The 22,545-nt window shown below is 40.1% G+C and overlaps 1 protein-coding gene across 5 annotated transcripts; it reads left to right on the forward strand.

The window, feature by feature from the left end:
* The first annotated feature begins 50 nt into the window (after positions 1–50).
* PER3 (period circadian regulator 3) lies at positions 51–22,457 on the forward strand. Of its 5 annotated transcripts, none has more exons than XM_063177056.1 (21): positions 51–238; positions 1,309–1,460; positions 2,024–2,139; positions 2,931–3,132; positions 4,161–4,209; positions 5,955–6,097; positions 6,442–6,520; positions 7,096–7,202; positions 7,440–7,596; positions 8,456–8,561; positions 8,948–9,073; positions 9,602–9,728; positions 10,769–10,910; positions 11,515–11,642; positions 12,078–12,281; positions 12,877–13,128; positions 13,672–14,408; positions 15,513–15,678; positions 16,211–16,391; positions 16,995–17,145; positions 18,629–22,457. In XM_063177056.1, the coding sequence occupies exons 1-21, from the start codon at positions 51–53 to the stop codon at positions 18,713–18,715; spliced, it is 3,600 nt and encodes a 1,199-aa protein (XP_063033126.1). In that variant the 3' UTR covers positions 18,716–22,457. The 5 variants fall into 5 exon arrangements, with proteins under 5 accessions (XP_063033126.1, XP_063033128.1, XP_063033127.1 ...); XM_063177058.1 differs by having other exon boundaries at positions 157–238; positions 16,214–16,391; XM_063177057.1 differs by having other exon boundaries at positions 157–238; positions 12,880–13,128.
* Positions 22,458–22,545: the final 88 nt, after the last annotated feature.

Consider the following 22,545-nt stretch of genomic DNA (forward strand, 5'->3'; position numbering starts at 1 on the left):
GTACCGCGGCAGCCGATGCCCCCCGTGCTGTGGCGCTCAGCGGATCCGCGATGGACGCGAGCGAGCGCCGAGGCGGCAGCGCGGAGCACGGCGCGGCCCGGGCCTGGGCTGGGGCCGGCCGGGAGGCGGCGGCGGCGCCCGGGGGGGCTGCGGGCGCTCGGTGCGCGGCGTGCGCGGGAAGCGGCCCCGGCGGGACCGAGCTGCACAGCCCCGAGTCCGGCGGCAAGAAAGCCAACAGGTACCGGGGCAGCGAGCGGGGATGTGCTCGGGGTGGGGAGCGGGAGCCGGGCGCTGCTCGGGCCCGGTGGCAGCGGGGCTCGGCGGTCACGGGCCGCGGGCAGGTGCGGTGAGCGGGAGCTGCCCGGGCTCCGGTGCGCTGTGCCCCTCCGGGGAGCGGCTGAGCGACCCTCGGAGAGCTTGGATGTGTACTTCAGTTAAATCTGTTTAGCAGTACCAAAACAGAATTACTGTTATTACTGAAATAACGTTTTTCGTGAGAGTTAGGAAATTCGGTAATTTCTTTTTTTAATCTAAAAAAGAGTTAAGGAGCTATAATGTATGCAGCGTTGGGCAGGCTTGTGAAGTTACCACGCAATACTTACACTTATGTAATGATTTATATAGTAAGAGTACGATACTAATGACACTGTCGACTGGAAAAGAGTTACTAAAAAAATGGGGTTCATAATCTCATCTGTAGGGTTAGAATCTGTGATTTGAGGATATTGACTGCTTGTCTTTTAGTCTGTGAAATAAGCAAATGTAAGGAGAGGGAGATTTTATCTGTTAACAGTTCTGCAGCTGTTGAAGTCAACAGTTAAAAAGTATGACGAAGACTCTGAAGTCACGAGGCATGAAATCTTTGTATCAGGTGTGTTCTGAGGACCTCATGGTTCCCTGAGATGCTCATAGCCAGGTACAGCCTTCAAGGCTTGAAAACCTTAGAGAGATCAAGAAACAGCATTTATTAATTATTTTAATACCTGTGTTATTTAGAAAATCTAGCGTAAACATCATCTTCTTTTTAGTTGCTAGGCATCTTAGCAAGCTGAGTGGTTTCAATGTGACTTTGCCATCCGTGACACTGGAGTTGGGAAGGAGGAAGGTAGAGGAGAAAAACTTCAATTGTAAAGAAGTGAGAAAGATATAACAGGAAATTTAGTAAATGAACATAAGGACATTCCTGGATATTACATGACTCTGCAGCCATTCCCATAAAATGTTAATTTAGGGAGTAATTTTAATTGGGTAGTAGTAAAAAAAATCTACACCAGAATTCTCTGGTGAAGTTTAACCTGTGTTTTACAGCGAGCAGCTGAATTGGAGCCAGTCACACAAAGATATGATGATGATGATCCAAGAAATGAAGAGGTGTTTGCCTGAGGAGAAAAGGAGTTCTAACAAGCCCAGCACCATCAGTGCTCTCAACTACGCCTTGCAGTGTGTGCAGCAGGTCCAAGGTACGTGTGGAGAAAACCTGGAGAAAGCAGCATGGTGTGCATAGATGTGTCTGGCAACAAGTAGCATTAAAAGAATGCATTCCAGTCATCCTGTAAAGAGTTGATTTCTGAAGCACTGTGGCTTTGTTGCCAGTTTTTTTGTTAAGCAACAGTGTTATCTCTTTGTTGAGATACCCCTACTGCTTCTCTTTTCTTGAGAATCCCATAGCTAAGACGTGCCTAATAGTAACTTTTTATGTATATTAAGAAAAAGTTATTCCCATCCCACTTTGAAGAATTATTGGTTAGCTTGTGTTTTCCCACAGAACTAAGTAGCTAAACTTGTACTGCTTCTTCATGCTTGTATTCTGTAACAAAATGAGGTTACTCCAGTAGTATAATCAGTATTCCTTTTCCCTTTGTCACTACACAGACCTTCTCATCCCACCTTGGACTTCACCAAAAAGATGACAAAAGTACAAGGGCTGTAAGAAATATTTTCAAAGTAGTCTCCTTACTGACTTCCTTGTGTTTGTTTTGCTTTTTTCTGTTTTGTTTTTTTTTTTTTTTTTTTTTCCAATTAGCAAACAATGACTTTTTCCAGGCTCTGAATGACCGAAGAGTGTTTCAGGCAGATGTGGTGACATACAGCATAGAAGAGTTGGTGGCAGTTGCATCTGAACACACTCCAAAAAACACTGTAAGAATTCAGGCACACTCAAGGAGTTCATTCAATTTCACTAAATATAGTCTCCTAACATTGTTGTAGAAATAGAATGTGCAAAATGGAAAGGCCTTTAAATTTTACCAAGGCAGACCTTCAATTTTTTTAAGATAAATCAAGATTACATCTGTGCTGTGTCAGTACCCAACGATAGTGAGTGCAGAAATAGTAATTTTTTTTGGCCAGAAGCAGCAAATAGCTGTTTGAGAATTTATTTACAGCAGAGTAATCTCTTGAGACAGAGAAGGATTTAAAGCCAATCAGATCCATATTTCTGAGGGACTTCTGGTTTCTGTTTGTACTCTGCATTTAATTTTTTTCATGTTTTGCAATAGATGTTATGCATTCTGACTCTGCTTTAAAGAAGTGTTTCTTGAAATTCAGTACTGTTGAATGCTGTATCAAAAATATTGTAATGCTTGAAAAAATACAAAAAAATATCGGAAAGCTCTCAGAATTGTTTCTGTGTGTGGAATTGTGATGAATCCTCTGAAATTTGTGGAGGAGTGTGTGGAGTGATAACCAGTCATTCAAAGCAAAGACAAGCATTAATCTGTTTTGAGAAGACTAATGCAGTCTTATTAGCATTTGTAAATCTTGAGTACCTTGCTGCATTGGAGGTGTAGTGGATCACACACTACCCAACACAGCTTTAAACCCCAGTTTGAGGTTGTTCTGTGTGGTGGTTTGGGGTTGTTTTCCTTTTTATCCTTACATTATCACTGCCATGTTCCAGGCAATGATTGCCTTCAATGTTTGTTTTCCAGGACACATTTGTGGCTGTGTTCTCTCTGCTGTCTGGACGCATAGTGCACATTTCTGAGCAGGCAGCCTCCATTCTGAACTGTAAGAAGAAAGTGTTGGACTCCTCCCGGTTTGTGGAGCTGCTTGTCCCTCAGGATGTGAGTGTGTTCTACACACACACTGACCAGTCTCACCTGCCCCTGTGGAACATGGAGAGTCAAACAGGTGGGACATGGCAGTGCTTGTAAATGCTCTGGGTGTCTTCCTGTCTTTGCAGATGAGGACAGAGTAGTTATTTTAGATGCTTAGGCTACCAATGTGCATCAGCCTCATTTGTTCCTTTTCACTTTGAAAACTGGAGTGGGTATGGGACCAGTCCTAGCTAATCTCCTCAAGGCTTAACTCTTACTTAGGGTAAATAAAGGGCACATACTGCATTGTTTTATTCCATCATTCCAAATACTGCTACTTTTTGAAAAGAAAGTCTGATTGTGAGCTTAAAGTTGTTTAATCTACACCTTATAGTTGCTTAGGTACTTTGTCTTTATGGTCCTCTCACAGCTCATCAAACCCAAGTTTTAAGCTGATTTGCTATTCAGTGCTGGATGTGTCTGAAGTGAGACTTTTGAGTCCTGTGTTATTTGTGAGCAGTTCAAAAGCAGCTTGCAGGCCAAGGCTGTGTCTTTGGCCCACCTTGACATGGGGCTGTTCTGGCATCAGTTCTGAGAGTCCAAAGTCCTTGGTATCAAGGGATATGAGACATCTGGAGGTTTTGAATGCCAGGGATTCCACAGCTTGGATGCCAGTGATGTGCCTACCCAGCAGAGCAGTGGCACCCCCGTGGAGCTGTGGTTTTCTTGCCTGTATATAGTTTTTGGTGCTTGGCTCATACAGCCAGGAAATATCACCTTTCCTTTTCACAGTGATGTACTGGAGAAAGTTTTCTTGGTGTGTTGATTGGTTGGTTGATTTGTTTGTTTCCTTTTTTTTTTTTTTCATATGCATTTCCTCTGAATTTAGTTCCAGGTCAGTGATTTCTCTAAGAGTGAGTGAACTCTCACTCTTAGAGAAAGGAGAGATAACATTTGAGGTGGGAGCAGATTGTTGAACAAACAATTCAGTAGCTAAAGAGTAGGTTGTGAAACTTCAGTCTTGCTCAGAAAATCTGGAGAATGCAGAGTTTAACATAGTTCTGAGAGGTGTGACCTTTTGAAGGACATTAACTGATACTTTCAATGTGTTCATCTTATTAGCTTCTCCATATGAATATGCCCAGGTGAAATCCTTTTTCTGCAGGATCAGGTAAGTGCATTGTTACAGTTTTATTTTTGTGAAGGCTGACAAGGAGCACAGTACTAGCAGAAACTGTTCCATTGTTATAGCTGACCAGTGTGAGCTCCTGAAACTCCACCACAAAATGGGCTTTCTGTGTTTAATGTTGTCATTCAGTAGCACGTTTTGAACATCTTGCCCAGAGTGATGCATAAACTTGCACTGGGACAGAAGGAGAAAACTGTTTATACCTTTTTCTCTTGGACCTATTGATTTCCTTAAGTATTGTCATGCAGGAGAATTATCTTGTGAAAAATTGCTGCTCCCCCTTTTACTGTTTGAGAGTGGAGGCAAAAAAAGTCTTTTGCGATTAAGATTGCTTGAGAGATTGGGGCAGAAGCCTTAATGGAAACTCAAGTCACCTAAGTGCCACTGTGAATCCTGACTTGCTGCTGCTGTGAGTGCTGTTTGTTGCTTAGTACCTGACTAATCTTAGAGCCAAAAGAGGGCAAAAGTTGAGATTGGCTTTCAGTGTTCAGTGCAGTTCTGTCCCAGACTCAGGTGATCTCTGGATTTCAGTAGGAACTGTTGGCTTCTGAGCAGATAGGACACTTACTCCATCATTCAGTTGATCATTGATTCATTCATTTATTTTAACAACATTAGCTCTTACACAATTCAAGAGACAAAGGTGGTTTAAGGGCACTTGAAACGAATACAACAGGACAGATAGCAATGTTAGGTTGGGAGAGCTGTTCCTTGGATACATAACTCATTTATAACAGTTTTTCTCATTTTATAAGAGTTTTTCTCCATGTTTTTGTACAACGTCTGTCTCTACTCCCCTTATGTAACAGATCTTGTGATTGTGTTGGCTTTATGAATAAAAATATTTTTTCACAAGCACACACTCTAGGCTTAAGTAAGAAAATGGGTTTTTGTGAGTTAGACTACTTCTGTATCCAGTTTCCATTTGTATCTTTTGTTTTCCCAAAGACAGAAGTGTCAGAAGTAGTTTTTATGACACTCACTTCACTTGCTTCTCTCTAGAAACATTTTACAAAACTAAGTGTGCAATAAGAAAGTAACTTTTAGTGTAAATTATAATCTTCCAAAATGTAACTCAATTCTTTCTGTAAGAGCTGGGTACAATATTGAAATTATAACAGGTGGAAAAGCACTTGCAATAGAAAGTGCAAATTGTTACCGCAGCTCTTGCAAAGCCGTGGTTAAGATGTCATCAAGGACATTGTGTGCTGCTACAGTTCAAAAACATTCTAGGAAGACAAATTCTTATGGAAGATAGTCAAAGAACAACAATGCACCAAATCTGAAGCTGTCTTTCTTATGTAGGTCTGTGAAAACTAACCTTGAGGGAGACAGATACTTGAATTTTTTTGTTTTCCTAAAATGGTACAGAATAAACAACAAGCAGAAAAAGAACTGTTTATCTTGAAGGAGAGCACAAAACTGAATGAGTGGGTTTTGTGGATAGACCTGGAGTAAGAATTAGAAGGCAATCTTTAACCATTGGAGTAGGAGTATTTCTAAACAGTCTCTGAATGTAAGTGTTGGGGACAAAACATCTACTTAACTTCAGCAGGAGGGAGGTCAGTGTTGCTGAGTGTGTTGACCTTGGATCTCAAAGGAGTGTGCATAGGAGCTGATTATTTGGGTTTGTGCTCTGCATAACTTCTCTGGGCAGGGCTCGCAGCCCTGGCACACAGTATGGGAGCCTTGAAACCATGGTGTTAATCCCTTTTGCTTTTCCTCAGGGGTGGGAAAGATCAAGAACAAGAAGCACGTTGTTACCCCTTCAGAATCACCCCGTACTTGGTCCACGTGTGCACTTCTGTCCACGTGGATGCAGAGTCCTGCTGCTTAGCTTTGGCTGAGAAAATCCACTCTGGATATGAAGGCAAGTCAGGAGGTTCCAGTAGGAAAAATATCCAAGCCAATAGAAAAATGCAGTGTATGGAAGTCTTCTTCCTTTGTTTAGAGCCTGTGCTTGGGCAGTCTCACCTGTGTAAGCTGCAGCTTGTGTGTGCTTGCATGCAAATCCAGAATATCTGTGCTGCCTTTGCCAGGCCCCAAAGCATTTGACTTCTACTTGTTATTTTTATTTTTGGGAGAAGTCTGTAGTACCTAGAAATATGTAACATTTCTATAAGTTACTGGTTAGAAAGCAGCAAACAATTATAAAGTCTAGGAACCTGTAAATGCCCAAGTTTTCTGTCTTAGTGCATATTTTGTTTCTATTAGCTCCTCGAATTCCTATGGATAAAAGAATATTCACCACCACACACACCCCTGGATGTGTTTTTCTGGACATAGATGACAGGTGAGAGATTTGAGTTTTTAAGATCTGTGAGGTATATATGGAGAGGTAGAAAAAATAATTTAGTGATGCAGCTGAAGACCCAAGTTAAGTAGCTGAACTGTGTGATTGGCAATATGTAATGAAACCGAACAGTTTTGTGTTAGTCCAGTCATGGAAAACCTCTCATACTCCACAGATGTCATCTCTTTTGTTGGTTTAAAGCACATGTTAAACAGAACTGCTGTCAGTTTTCCTTATCCAGGGCAATGGGGAGCTGTGGAAAATGAGCATAATTACTGATAATGTGCCTATGACCCATTATCTTCAAGATATATTTGTTTTTCCCTTTGCACGTAAACAAGCACAAAACTGCCTGCAAATGTGAATATCTGTTAAATCTCCAGGCACAGAAATGTTTGTCATGGGTATTTATGTGTCAGTATTCAGTGCAGGATTATGAGATGGGTTGGGAAATGTTCTGTTGCTTTAGGTCATTTCACTGTAGATTGTGCATGGGCACTTCACTGATCAGCAAAGGGTTAAGGATGGGAATAGTCAAAATGTTATTATAACCTGTGATAATGTTTGGGTTTCAGAGCAGTGCCTTTGTTGGGTTACTTACCTCAGGATTTAATTGGAACGTCCATACTGATGTATTTGCACCCAGAAGATCGTCCTCTGATGATCACTGTTCACCGGAAAAGTAAGAGCTGCTTTTAGAGGAATTTCTGTTGGTTTTATGATTCTTTATCATTCCTTTATCATGTTGCTTGACATGTGACTGATCTGCAGTCTAGACAAAAATTAACTAATTAACTCGTGCAGTCAGTTTGAGATCAAAGTAAATTCAATCCCAAAGTTCTAAGAACCCCAGTCATGTTTGTGCTTGCACTACTGTCATATTGTAAGCTAAACCTTCTTTCTTATGTTTTTCTTCCAGTACTGAAATTTGCTGGCCAGCCCCCTTTTGAACATTTACCTATCAGATTTTGTACTCAAAATGGGGATTATGTCATCCTGGACACCAGCTGGTCCAGTTTTGTGAATCCTTGGAGCAGGAAAGTTGTGTTCATCATTGGCCGACACAAAGTCCGCACGTAAGTCAGTTGTGGAATTGATCAAATAAAGAGCTTTTCATTGATTACTCTGCAAAACAAAACAGTCTGAGTACTGAGCTAGGGACATCATTTGCTCTTGCTGATGTGACAACAGCCTGGCATCTGTCTTCGCACCATTCCTTCAGAACACCATTAGTCTTGTTTATTAAGTGTGAAAATAAGTGAATTACTTTGAAGTCAAAGGCAAAGCCAGCTTTTTATTTTAGCAGGTTTTTGCATATAGTTGATGTCCAAATTAAAGTACCAGTTTTAGATGAGCCAAAGCTAAAAAGCAGCATAAAATTAATCACTTTAACAATTACCTACAATTCATTCATGCTCAGCAGAAAAACCCAATAATTTGCCTTCTTTTGGCATATTTACTGGATACAGCATTTAAATATTTACCAAGGCAACATCTTTTTAAAATGCAGTTAGTATTGAACATATAAATTGTTTTTTCAGATGTTTTTCCTCAGTCTTCAAGAAATTGGAAAATATGATTGACTGCCTTTTTACTTGGATTCTCTTAGAGAAAATGGCTTTTGTGAATGGCCTTCTGATTTTGCAAAGTGATCTTTTATACAAGATTTTATGGGGTATGAGTTTGAGTTTGCCTTCTGAGTGAAGGAGACAGAGGGGTGGGTGTCAGCTTTAACTGGTGTCTCTGCTGGTGTATTGACTCCCCTGGAGCTTCCCTGCTCAGAGCAGCTCAGGGGACAGAATACATTCCTCTGTGTTGACTCAGCAGAACAGTCAAAATAATCAAAAATCAATTAAGAATCTGTTCTAAGTGTTTGTAGCTATCTTTTCTTCATCAAATGAAAATGACCAGTGAAATACTGTTGGCTCTCTCCAGAAGCCCTCTGAATGAAGATGTCTTTGCCCCAAGAAGTAAAGAAACGAGCAGCGTGGAGAAAGAGATAAGAGAATTGCAAGGACAAATTTACAAACTGCTTCTGCAGGTAAAGAAGCCAAAAGCATTTCAGAACACAGGCTGGCCTTGTTAGTGAAGGCTGAAGAAACGTGAGTCTGATTAGTGGGCTCTTTTGAGGATGGTCTTTTAAAAGGTCTGAAAGGAAATTTCTATGTAGATACAGGCCCACCTCATTACAAAAAAAAAATCTGTTTGACATTTTTGCCAAGTCTTTATGTTGACAGGTAAATCTGCATCTTGAAACAGTTTGAAGCATGGTAGAGAATTCTTCATAAGCAAGTGGTAGAGCCCAGACAAATACTGACTTTTCACTTGGTCTTTGTTTATTTGAAGTTCTGTGTTGCAAAGTATGTTGTTTCCTTCACTTTGTTCTCTTATAGGATGATTTTTAAATTTCTTTCTCCTCTCATGCAGCCAGTTCACAGCAATGTTTCCAGTGGTTATGGGAGCCTTGGAAGCAGTGGTTCTTATGAGCACTACATCAGCATAGCATCTTCAAGTGACTCCAATGGGAACTGTGCAGAGGAGACACAGGAACCAGTAAGTCTAAATGTGTCACTGCAGAGTAGTGAAAATCCACCTGTAAAAATGAAAATGTTTACTGTGTACACGTGCTTCTCATGATGAATTTTACTGACATGGGAAGAATAAAGCCATGTTCAAGCTAAATTGGTTAATGACAGAGTGCTGGCTTTTGGTTTTTGCTCTTAATTTTGCTCACTGCTGTAGAAGAGAGTGGAATTAGTGCTGTCCTAAAACAAGCATTGCAAATACCTTATTTCCTTGTGAGCCTCCTGATGAATAAGTCATCAGCTTATTCTCACATTCAGTGCTTGGCATGGGTATTAAAACATCCAAATGCTGAGGCTGTTTGAGCTTTATCATAGTTAATTTACTGAAATTTACCATGATAATTGGATTAATTAAGTTTACAAATACCAATAGATACCAGGCTTAGGCTGATAGTCTGCTCCCTTTCAATTTGAAGAATACAAGTACCCAGCTCAGCTCTTATGGCCTCTTTGGGCTCATTTTATTCTGACTTTGCATTTTTTTGTGTGTCTCAAGATGACATTGCAACAAGTTTGTGCAGATGTAAACAGAATAAAGAACCTGGGGCAGCAGCTGTACATTGCATCGAGGAGCAAGCCACAGAATGCAAATGAACAGGCTGTGAGCTCAGAAGTTTTGGGAGGTAAGTTAATATAGTTATGATCCTTAAAGTAACATGAGCTCCTGTAGATCTGTGGCCATGAGTTTGGCTATGTAGTGTTATGATGAGACCTTTAGATTGCATTTTTTAGCATGGTTTAGACATGGGGTTTGTTTTGTTTAAAACCCAAACATAAGCTCCCCATCCTCCCCCCAACACATCTCTAAAAATAACCTCAGCAGATGCAAAACTTTTTAGCTCCTCCTTGAAATATGGAGGAACGTATCTCTCTCTAGGTTAACAAACTTCTCCTTTTTTATACCTAAATATTTTCTAGTGAAAGTGCCCACGTGCTTGTAGCAAGTAGTCTGGAAGCTCCCCTTGATTACTTATATATGAACTCCTAGAAATGATCATAGGCTGGACAGTATGGCTTTAATTCCCACTGAAGCAGGGATTTAGTTACTGAGTGCTTCATTTTATATTAATGCACATAATTTGCAGTTTGTATGTAGCACAAATGTATGGAGAAAGCTGGATGCTCCCTCAAATATCATAGGAATCTGTATTAAAACATTTTGCTCTGTGATACTCTCTGTTAAAGTTAACTGCTGGTGTTGTCCTAGAGGACTGTACTGTCAATATTAATAGGACTCTGGCCAGTGTATTCATGGTATACAAAATTGTGAATTACTCTTAAATAATGGGTTGCATTCTGTGATGTATAAATTGAAAGAAGAGTAATATTAATTGCAGCTTTATTTGCAACTTAAAAGCAGAGAGTTTTATATGCTGTTTTCTTTGTATTTGCTTTTTTGAATGGATGTTCAAGGGGAGGGAGGGTTGGCTTTTTTCAGGCATCTTTCCCCCAGTCCTTCCCATGCCTCAAAACATATAAATAGAGATTAAAATGCAGAGTAACTTTGTAATGACAGTTATTCTGTATAGGCCATAGGACCTTGTTTCATTATGTGGATTCCAATATATAGTTATCTGTGTGTATATAAATATATATATAATCTCTGTGAGGGTAGTGTTTAGATGCCCTTGAGAGGAATATTTAAAGGTTTCCTCTGTTCCAGGGAAGAGGCACCCTGCTTCCTGTTTTCTTCAGACACTGAGAGGGGATGGCACAGAACCAGGCAATGCATTTTATGATGATCCAAAGAAGACTCCTCATGTTCCTTCCTATCAGCAGATCAATTGTGTTGATAGTATCATCAGGTATGAAACTATGAAAAATTTAGTGATACAAGTTTAAGATTAATTGGTAGAAAGTAAATATCCAAGCAGTTTGCATTGGCCTTGAACTGGCATTTGAGTTGTGAGATAAATTTGGGATTGTTTGTAAAGTTTTCAGACTCTCTGAGCATTGGGATGGATTGCCCAGTCTGAATTACACAGTAATGAAAACTTTAAGACCTAAGATTCTGTTTGTAACTATTTGTTGACATCTGTCATTGGTGCAATACCAATTTAAGTGAATTTTGATGATCATAATATGTCAGTGTCTTCTCATTACACATTATGGGAACATCCATATGAAACAGAAAGTTGATATAATTTATAAAATGTCGGTATTTCTTAACCCTGTGGATAATGTAATCTTTCTTTTTTCTTTTTTTTTTCCCCTTCAAAGAGTGGTAGATTTTATTTTAAATACTCCTTGGAAAGCAGATACGTGTCCAGAACTTCCTGCAGTGAATTTAAAATACTAGTTAACAACCTCTGGATCTCCAGTTTGGATTGTTCAAATGTTTGTCTCTCCAAATGGAGAAAAACACCCCCCAGAGTAGAGAGAGCTTCCTGTGATATGCTTTCATTTCAGATATCTAGAGAGCTGCAGTATTCCAGCATTGAAAAGGAAATGTAAATCTTCTGCAAATACATCATCGTCATCTTCAGAAGATGACAAACAAGTCCAGCAAAGTCAGCAGGAAGTCAGGGCATTGGAAGGTAACACAAAGTGTACTGACCATCATATTAGAACCACAAAAACTGATTTGGGTTTTTTTATATGTCACTTTTGTGTGTTCCAGAGTTTGTCCACTTTTCAAACTGTTGTGTTGCTAACAGTATTTTAGTAAATATTTGCCTAAATTGCCTAGATCTCCCAGTTAAACATAAGCTAAAATGTTAAATCTTTGAATGCATCAAAAGAACTCTTGTTTGTTGTTGTTAAATGAACCTTCTGTTGCTCACTCAGTTTATGCCACATTTAGTATGTGCTGACATTGCACTGGCATATAAATACTTTTTTTAGTATATAAAACTGTCTTATTTAATAGTCTGCATACTTACTGGTTATTTCTGAACCAGTGAGACTTGATGAATTGGGAGCAGAGTGCTTGGAATGGAATTCCATGTAGAAACTTTGTCATTTGCCAATAGATACTGCTATGCTGTCAGCAGTTGAGTCCCACACGCCAATATCTGCTGGTCTGGAAGAGACGCTGAAAGACCAGACAACTTCAGGCATGGTGGGAGCTCCTCTGGCAGACCTGACCCTGTCCAACAAGGCTCCAAGTGTCATATCTGTCACCAGCCAGTGCAGCTACAGCAGCACTATAGTGCATGTCCCACACCCTGAATCAGGTACTGTTCACACTCACAAAACACTGACTGATGTTTCAATTTACACAATGTTTCCAGCCTGAAGTACACGGTGAGAAAGTGTTGGTCATGGATTCTGAAATATTCAAGTACTGTTCAGGGTGCTGTGAAGAAAAAATTCGAGCCTGGAGGTTTTTAAGGTGTTTTAGTAAAATAGTTTTAACAGACTACACTGTTTCCTTTCCCCTTGAACTTCATTGCACATGCCTCAAACACAACAGTGTGCTTTTGGCCATTGAGGATTCAAATAAAAATTACTATGGGGCCAATGTCACTTCATTTTAATGCAGAAATAAGAAAAAAAAAAAAAAAAAAAGTATGTAGCTGCTCTTTTACTAAGAAAATATGAAGAAAGACATGCCTCTAACTTCAAAGTGAATTTGAAATTTTCCAGACCATACAAAGGAATTTGCTCAATTGATGTTAGTTTAACTATATTTGAGTTGAAAGGGTGTTTTCTCCTCATGCCTCTGCTCAGTAGCTCAGATGAGATTTTCTGTTTAACACTCTGGGTTTTGTGGTAGTTGACACCAGAAGGGCAGAGCAGAGAGTGATTTGTTTTCTTCCTTCTTCAAAGAAGTGACTACAATGGAGGATGCTGCTGTTGGAAGTGAACAAGTTGAGCTGCCTCCTGTGAATGCCCAGAGTCTCCCAGTGCTGCCTGAGGACTTAAAGCCAGTTGGGCTAACAAAGGAGACCTTGTCAGCCCACACTCAAAAGGAGGAGCAGAACTATGTTGACAAGTTCAGACAGAGGGTCTTGCTCTCTCCGTTTAGGACTTACCTTCAACAAGGAAGTGGAAGTAACAACAGACATTCCTGTGGCCAAGGTAGGCAGCAGCTTTGAGAAATAAAGAATTGTTAGATGATTTACAAGACCAAGCTGATCATGAAGTCTGGTTCTCCTTTGTATAAGTTAGTAAATATCTTATTGTGGCTGCTTATAGAATGCTTCCTTTGGATTGCCAAGATTTCACAGCAGCATTACCCACACAGAGGGTCTGCTCAGTCTTGGATCTTGCTGTCTTAGACTTTTCACAAATAGTGAAGTTATTTTCACAAATAACAGATAGTTATTGCAATAAAGCCTGCAAATCCCAGGGGTCTGTTGACATCTTTACATTCTTGAAAGAATGTAGAAGATCTGATTAGGATAAGCCAAAGTGATCGATAGGAAAATTGATGACATGAAGAAAAATGTTGTAGATATGTCAGCAAATCCATCACTGGTTTCTGGAAGAATTATCCAGAGGAAAGTCAGCTCTCTGGCTAAGCCACACTCATTTATCTAGGTGGTTTTATTTTTTTTCTTAGTTTTTTTCTTTTTGCCTGGTTCTCTCATTTCAGTCAATATGTTTATTTTTCTTCCTCAGGTGATTCCCCTTCAAAGCAGATGAGCCCTGCTAACTGTAAAAAAGGAAAACATGGAAAATTCAAGCGCCAGAAACCTCAGAGACAGTGCTCAGATAGCCACTCTTCTAGTAAAAATAGAAATAGTCTTCCATGTGAGAAGAGAACAAATCAGAAACAGTTGTTCTCTCCCTCAGAAGTGTCCTATCTGAGCTCCTCCAGTCTGAATGTCCATCCTCCTGTGGGATTTCCTGCCTATTTGAACCCAGTGTCAACTTTTCCAGCCCCTTCTGGAGGAGAGCAGCTTGCCCTTCGCCCATCACAGCCCCAGTCCATGTCCTCATCCCAGCTATGCTGTGGACCACAGTCATACCCAGTCTTTTACCCCCCAAACATAGGCACCTTCATGGCTGTATTTTTTCAGGGTTTCCCCATGTATGCTCAGATGCCTCAGCATGTCTTTCTCCCTGGCCCTCAGTGTGTTTATCCCCCCTCTTCATATCCATGCACCACGTTACCCCCAGCACCCCCTCCTTGTGCTCCATCGCCTGCAGCACCACGCTCTGTGGATCAGCCCTTTCCAGCTTCTCCTCACTCATCTGTGGAGGACCAGCAAGAGGGCCAGTGTGACCAGGCCCTGCTGCTGAGCAGCTCAAGGAGCAGCTCCCCACTTCAGCTGAATTTGCTTCAAGAAGAGCTGCCAAAACCTATGGAGCTTTCCATTAGCGCTGATGTTAAGCCACATGCAGAAGATAAGCACGTAAGTAACGAAGGTTTTTCAGGTAGAGGAGAAAGTGACTTTCACAGTGTTCTGTCACCCAACCAGTGGTGATGATCTGTGTGTCAGGGACACAGATTTTGTCAGCTGCTTTTTCTGTTGGCTGTGCTATGTAGGCTGCAGGTCACAAATAGCACAGGAGGTGGAGAAAGCAGTTTATACTTGTGCTTATGGGAACTTGTACCAGTACAGTGTGGGCACTTAGTAAATGACAGAAATGTGAGATCTTCTGGTCTAGGCTGCCACAAGCTGCTTCTGCTGAGCATTCTGGCAGCAATGTTTTCAATAGAACTGTCAGCTAGAATTTGGGGTTTGGGGCTTTTGATGCATGTGGAACTCGGTTAGTGCTGCGCAATTTGCATCCTTTTTCACCCAGTCCCACAGTCTCTGTGGAGAACCAAAACAAAGGGAAGATATTTTTCTAATTACTCCCTCTGTCTCCCAGGGATGCAGCTAATGAAAGAAGAACAGGGATCCGTGTGGGTCGGTTTCCATACATGGGCATAGAAAAGGCCTCTCCAACTTCCGCGGTAAACTGAGGCAGGAATCTGAGCTCTGCAGGCAAGGAAAAAAATGTTGCCTCCTGAATCCAGATTGGGCTGGAAAGGCTGGAGCAGCTGAAACTGCAGGGTAGGGTCCTGAAAGGGGAGCTGGTGTACCTGGAGCTGCTGAAGCAGTTGCTTCGCATAGTGAATCAGGGGAAGACTCTCATTTTCCCTGTAGTGCACCTTTGCTTGATGTGTATGGCTGCTTGATGCCATCCAACAGGATGTGAAGGGAACTGACTCCTCTCTTGTCAGCAGAAATTGTAACTTTATGCAGCCATACAATGTTCTGGCAAATTGGGGAAGGATCTACAGCAGAAACCAGTAAACTAGAGTTCAGATGCTTGTTGATTTTCACCCATGGAAGAGTGTTATCCTGAGTTGTAAACCACCACTCATTTTCAGAGCTAAAACTTCCAAACCTGTTGAATTGATAGGAGAACTTGGTCAACATGTGGCAAATGCAATAACTGCATGAATTTTCTTTTACATACTTAAATGTAACTTCTGTGGATGTGTTGGATCTGCTTTTTGTCTCCAGGATAATGAGCCAGAAGATAATGGTAAAACTGCTGCTCCTGAATTTCCTGACCGCTCGTTGTACAAGGACTCACAGTTGGGTTCAGGCTCAGCAGCATCAGGCAGTGGATCAGCTTTATCTGGTTCTTTAGGCTCTAGCTTCAACGAGACTTCTGGTCATGGCACAGGTAGGGAGGCCCAAGATTTAGGTGTTTGGTGCTAGATGGCTTGCTAACATGGAATGTAGTGGGGATGGGAAATCCATGTAAGAAGATCCATGGCCTTTACTTCTCATCAGCTTTCAGTGTTTGAAGCCAAGTTTGTTTCAGTCACTGTTGGAAATGAGTCTAAGAAGCTATTCCTTTAACCTGGAAGTCACTCTTCATTTTTCTCATTATCACTTTTGTCTGCATTAGATACTACTTCACATCTTGCTTGGCTAAAGGTGAATCTGCCCAGAGCCTCAGAAGCAGAGAAGTTGAGCCAATTAATTTTGAGAAAAGTAATAGAGCTTTGAAGATCTTGAATAATTTGAGACAATGCACTTTATCTTTGAATTCTCAATAGGTAGTAATTGCTAGAGCAATCATCTGGGAATACCTGTGTTTGTATTACAGAATTGACTTGCAAGAATACACTGGGGGTGGTGTACTTGTGCTGAATTATTGGGATTTTCCAGGCATCTGCATTTTTTTTTTTTTTTTTAATGGTCATTCTCAGCAGGTAGTGGGAAAAGCAGCAAGTATTTTGCCAGTAATTATTCTTCTGGAGCTTCCAAAGAAGAGGACAATCAGGAAGCAGAAGAAAAAGGGACAGCTTATCAATTGAAGCATGAGTCAGCCTGGGTGAAGATGGATCACACACCTGAGAGATTTCTAATGAATTACCAAATGCCAAACAGGTTGGAAAACATCAACAATTTCTGACATGGAGATTGGAATTGTGCATGGAACTATAGGATTAAAGTGAGACTGTAGAAACAGCACACATACCAATGAAACTTCAAGAAGGTGTCTTAGATTTTTTTTTTTTGTCCAGTTTAGGCCTGGCTATTTACTTACTTTTTGTCTATTTTTTTCCCATTCCCCTGTCTATTAAAATAAGGTGACATGTAATCTTTTTTGCTGAAGTATTAATGGGATTGGTACAGAACAATTAATATTATTGTCCTGTACTTTGAATGCATAAAGGAGTAAAACTACAGTTGCTTTTAATATATGTATTTATATATATAATTTGTAATTGGGTTCCACATTTTAAAAAGCACCACATAAAGCCATAGAACAAAAAAAATCCACACCACTACCAAAAACTTGCAACAAAACCAACCCTAGACTGTGAGCCCAGTGTTGAAAGCAGCCTTACAAAGCAAATAAGGTAGGAAGTACAGTTCCCTTTCAGCAGCTGATGCTGTTTAGGCTTCAGCCATGGACTGTGGTGAAGAGACTCTCACAATGTCAGTCAGTGCCTGCCCTGTGTGCTCACAGGTGTCTCTTCCCTGCAGAATCAAAGAGGAGGTTCTAAAGCAGGATCTGGAGAAGCTGGCAGTCATGCAGAAGCAGCAGCCTTGGTTCACAGATGGGCAGAAGAAGGAGCTTGCAGAGGTGCACTCGTGGATCAGGACCCAGACTGTGCCCCTGCAGATCAGCACCCAGGTGAGGAATGGAGCTGCAGGTCCCTCCTGCCTTGGCCAGCCCAGGCATTTCCAGCCAGGGCCACCTTACAGTACCATGATCTCCTGTAAGACATCTACAGTTGGTTTTTTTCTCTTGGTGTTAAGTCCTTTGCTCTATTTCTTCTAAAATTGTTGCTATAATTGAATAGTATGTAATGCTGGGATATCAGTAAAAATTAGATCACGTGTGATCAGGAAGGTGAGAAATGCTCAGTCACAGAGGGGGTCAGGTGTATTGTAAGAAACACAAAAGTGGCCAGTTTTTTGTAGATTAATCAATCATTAATTGATTCAGTCTTATATTTTGTTATTTTATCTCTTGGACACTCTGCTAAACTGCTTGGTATAACTTGGTATAACTCTTGGACACTCTGCTAAACTGCTTCTGGTTTGCCTTGATGTGTGTTAGAGACTCTCCTAATCACTTTAAAGGGCTCCCAGGTGCTATGGAGAACAGCAAGACAGATCTAGTCCCACAAAGACTTAGAGCTTCAGTGTTGAGTTGTACAGAAAATTTTAAGGCTGTGTTAATGCACTTGTGTACCAGAAAAATCTCTTTGTCTGTTTTAGCACTGCATGTTGGGCTGGAATTGTGAAATGTGGTGCTCTGAGATGTGGTGTTTATTCTTAGAGAAGAAAAACTCAGACATGGATGTCCTTGGCTGTGGAACAAAACTAGAAAACTAGTCTCTGTTTTTCTAATACCTCATTGATAACATGTGTCCTGTTGTGGTTAAGAACTCTGTTTGATTCTGATAGCAAAATTAGGTGCAGTGATTGTATAGAAAATTCTGTTGAGTGTTTATAACCTCAGATGTTAGGAAATATATTGGTGTGCAGATATCACTATTTTCTATCTAAGGTCCTGAAACTGTTCCTAAACAGAAAGTCATGTTTTCCAGTGCAGATTGTGATTTTGCAAATACAACCAGGCTTCTGACAGCAGCAAGAAATACAGGACTTCTGTTTGGAGAGTTTGTTTCAATATTGTACGAAATGGTACAATATCAAAACATAGTCTCTAGACAGAAGAACAAGAAAATACCAATATCAAGAACAAGAAAAATATCAATACACTCAGGCATTTCAGCTGTGTATGTTAGTCAGTGTTGTTTGCTGTTCAGGCTGCAGTCCAAATCTTCAGTAAGGATAAAGCTGAATGATAAGGTCTTCAAATTCAAGAAGACCTTATAATTCAGAAGAATGATAATTTTAGAAGAAATTCAAGAAGAAAGTCGCATGCCTTTTTTTCTTAAAGGTAGAACTGCATGTTCCACTAACCAAATTAACAGATCTGAGGCAAGGTAAATGGCAGGTGTATAATTAATCTCTGCTTTTAGAGAGGTCTCACCCCACTGGTGAGAGGTTTCAAGAGATTGCAATGTATCATTCCATAGGATTTGACCCTTTGAAATATACTCATAAAAAGAATTTAAATTTCTGTTTCTTGCTCCTTTGCAAAGGGCTGTGTGACGTGTGACAGCAGGGAAGGAAGTTGTGAGGCTGCAGTGGCTGATGAGAGCATGGAGAACAAGGGAGAGCCACGCTGAGGACATCAGCCCTGTGCCAGTGCCACTGCTGGGTGTCATTGCCACCCTGTTCCCTCCTCTGGCTTTGCTCCATGATCTCCATGGCCACCTCTTACCAACATGAGCAGTCACACATGAAACTCCATCTCCCTCCTCCACCCCTCCACTCCTGGCATGACTCTGAAGACAATCTTTCAGTGGGAGGCTCTTTCACTTTCTGACCTCATGGAATGGGTTATGTTTGTAACCTTGAACTGCTCAATGATGAGCAAAATACAAAGATTTCTTTTGGTTTGGGTGTTTGTTCTTCTGAAGTTAGCAAGTGTGAAAAGATGCAGTGTTCAACAACCTGTGGTGATGAACCTACTGATCAGAGCATGTTTACTCTCCAAGGTGGATGTATTGAAGCCCAGCTACGGTGCTCTTCATTTTTGTTCAATATTTAAAGGTCTAAACTAAAGATCCAAATAATCTGAGGCTCTGAAATTGATGTAGCTGGTTTGAGAATCTAAAGAGCAGCTGAAATTGGCTGGGTTGTTCTGCATCAAATGCCTTTTGCCAGCTTGTGCCCATTGAAAAGAAGTAAACTGAAGTGGAAAAAAGCAAATTATTCCCTATGGTTTTTGTGATGTGTGTTTTGGAGTCAAGTTGTTTTACAGCTTTTGATTTTAAAGCTGTGTTTATCAAGACAGATACATAAATTAATTAAGGATAACTGGTTTGCAAATACACCAGAGATGAAATTACATACAGCAATTAAAAAACCCCCAACCAACTCAAAAGTATCAATCTACAAGCTCTGCTTTTTAAAAACAGACCCATGGAAAATTTTCTCTCTCAAGGCAAGTAGTTATCAATTAAAGGAGTTACATGTAATGTAAGATAAAAGATGGGTTTGTATCTCAGTGTTTTCTTTCTTGAGTGATGAGAGGGAGTTGAATCCAGACATAACAAATAGGAAATTATTTAAGCAGTTTGTCTGATTTGTTTTTGTTGTGGTGATGCCAAAACCAAAAAGAATTCATTTCATTTCTTCTGCTTTCAAAACTCACATGTTGTGGAGCTAAACTTGAGCATCAAACCACATACTCATTATTTCTTAGCACTGTTGACTTCCTGCATAAGATTTAACCTCTTTCATTGTAATGGAGTCTCTGGCTGTTGAAATCCATGGATGAAAAAGGAATTTTGTAGTTCAGAACATGGTAACCACTTCCAGTATGTAAAAGGACTTGTTCTTATTAATGTCTCAAAGTGCTCTTCAAACAGGACACGCTTGGCTGAAAACCTGGTAAATTTTGTCTGATTTCCCCTCTGCTTATCAAAAGCTGGATGTAATCAGATTTTCTTTGTGATGTTATTACTCACCTTAGCTTTCTCAGCAAAGAGTTTAAGAATGTAACATGTTAGTTACCCTTTTGTTCTGTGTAATCCTTTTGCTGCTGTGTGAAATATTTTCATTTCTCTAGTTTCAGTTACTGGTAAGGTTCAAGTAAAATACTGTGATCTGCAGGTCATTGAAGGAAAATGATATTTATCTAAAGGCTTCTTTACTTGTAAAAGTCAATCCAGTGACAATCTTTCTTGTTAAAGATTATTTTAAGGAAAGTTATTTTTACAGAATTTTGAGTTTTCAAGGCTAATTTGACTCAGGCAGCATTCTTTTTATGGATTTGGGGGTTTTTCAGTGTTTTTGCCTGCTCTGTTTATACCTGTTGGTTTTTACTTATTCTTAAGCTACCTTTCTTTGTCTTTCAGATTTTTCAGCTTGAATTTGTTTTTTTTTCTTGTGTTGCAAATCAGCAGAGTTCCACACATCCTCAGTACTGCTTGTGTTCAAATTGCAAACACCTCTTAAAATAACAGATTTCAGTAGGTGTTTACAGGTCATGTATTCAAGTAGGAAGATGTGGGCAATATCTTACACCTTTCCTAGTCTTTTTACAGCATTTTCCAAACATGTTATTCTGCTTTATAAGCACACTGCCTAAAATATTTGCTCTAAAACATGTAATCAGATATTTTGTGTAAGGGTTCTTTCTTGATTGGCAAGCTTCTTAATTAACTTCTCTGTCAAATTAGACTTATTCACTAGAATTCATTCTACTTAGCTGTGCTTAAATTAAAATGATTGCTTCAATGCATTTTGAGATTTAGTGAAATAGATTAAATGGAATATTTCAGGTAAGGACAGCTGTCTCCTTCAAAACAGCTTGGAACACTAAGCCAGAAAGTAAGTTATGGTATCAGTAGACTCTTTTGTGTACATTATTTTTATTTCCTGAGTTTGGAAGTTTTGTTCATTTCCCAAGTATGAAAATGAGCTGATTTGCAATGTCTTAGCAGGCAGACATGTAATCTCTTTTGTGAAACAGTGAGACAGTTCAGGAGAATGGCAATATGTACCTAACACTTGAATAATGCTTTTGATCCATAGGTCCATGAACATGTCAAAAAGATGACTTTTATTATCCCAGCTGTATAAAAAGAGGCAGAGACACAAAGCTGCAAACCCACAGTTTATTCCAAAGTCAGGAGTAAAATCTGGGAGTCTTCACTTGCTGTATCCTGTGCTGTCTTTGCTACAAGTGATCCAGATTCTGTATGTAGAAACCTGATCATGTTACCTGTGTTTCTTGTTTGGAGATGTTAACCTTTCTTGTACCCCCTGCTGCTGTGAATTTGTGCCCATAGAATCATTGAGCAACAGCCCAGAGAGTTCTTTAATTGCTGTGAATCCCACAGACCCTCTGGCCATATATTATGAAAATTCATATGCCTAGGAGTTTGAATTCCAAGTTTGTAATCCTGGCTAAATCTTAAATGCAGGATCCCTTCTCTGGGGCTACACATTTCCTGGGTTATGGAAAAATTATGGTGTAAGAGAACAATGTAAGAGGAATTAACAGATGAATCCGTGCCCTGTGTGATAGGACAATTATTTGCCCAAAAATCAAACAGTCCTGGCTGCAAACTCAGCAGGTTTTATCCCCTGAGTATAAAAAATCCCCAAACTTTCCCCAGGTACTCTTTACCCTGATAGGACCACAACTTCATCATGCAATGAAATGCCTTATCAAGCCTTTGACCTCATTTCCATAAGTTTTCAGGAACTGGCAGTTTTTACTTCAGCTTGTACTCCTCTTTCAGTCTCTGTGGTGTGCTGGAGTGATCACAGCAAGATGCACTTCTGATCAGAAAGGCCAGTGGAGGGAGTGTTGCAGCTGGATTTGCACCTGCTGTTTTGTTTCTGTGGCTTTGTTTTGCCTGGCAAAATGTTGCAGACAGTTTAGAGCTGCTTGGAAAAATCACTTTTTTAGTGGTCAGAGGGAAAACATGCTGGTACAGCACTGATGCAGTTACTGCCCCCTGTGGGGGTGTCAGCAGTTTGGAAACCCTCAGAGGATTTCGCTGGCAATCTTTTTTTTTTTGTTGTTGTTGTTGTATTCATAAATGTAGAATTATGTTTTTAAAAGATGAGTTGTTGTGCAGATATTTTCATGGCATTGCTATGAAGAGAAGGGACCCTCATGTATTTTTACAGTGTGGTAAATACTTGCTGAATGAGTAATGTATTGATAAGTTTATCTTCCAGCTGAATCCAGTTTTGAATCACAATTGAATGAATTTTTACATCAGTTGGTAGGAGTATTTTATTGAAACAATATTCAGCTGTGGTTGAATTTACAGTTGTGATTTTAACTGTACACTTTAAAGGAGCATCTGATTTTATAAATAAAACTGAAAAATATACTGCAAAGAACTGTTCAAATGTGTGTTTGTTTTGCTTTTGGCAATGTGTAGAAAATACTTTTAGCAGAACCCTCAATACTTTTTTTGCTTGTACATGG

This window comes from Melospiza melodia, chromosome 26, assembly GCF_035770615.1.
Source record: "Melospiza melodia melodia isolate bMelMel2 chromosome 26, bMelMel2.pri, whole genome shotgun sequence".
Taxonomy (NCBI): domain Eukaryota; kingdom Metazoa; phylum Chordata; class Aves; order Passeriformes; family Passerellidae; genus Melospiza; species Melospiza melodia.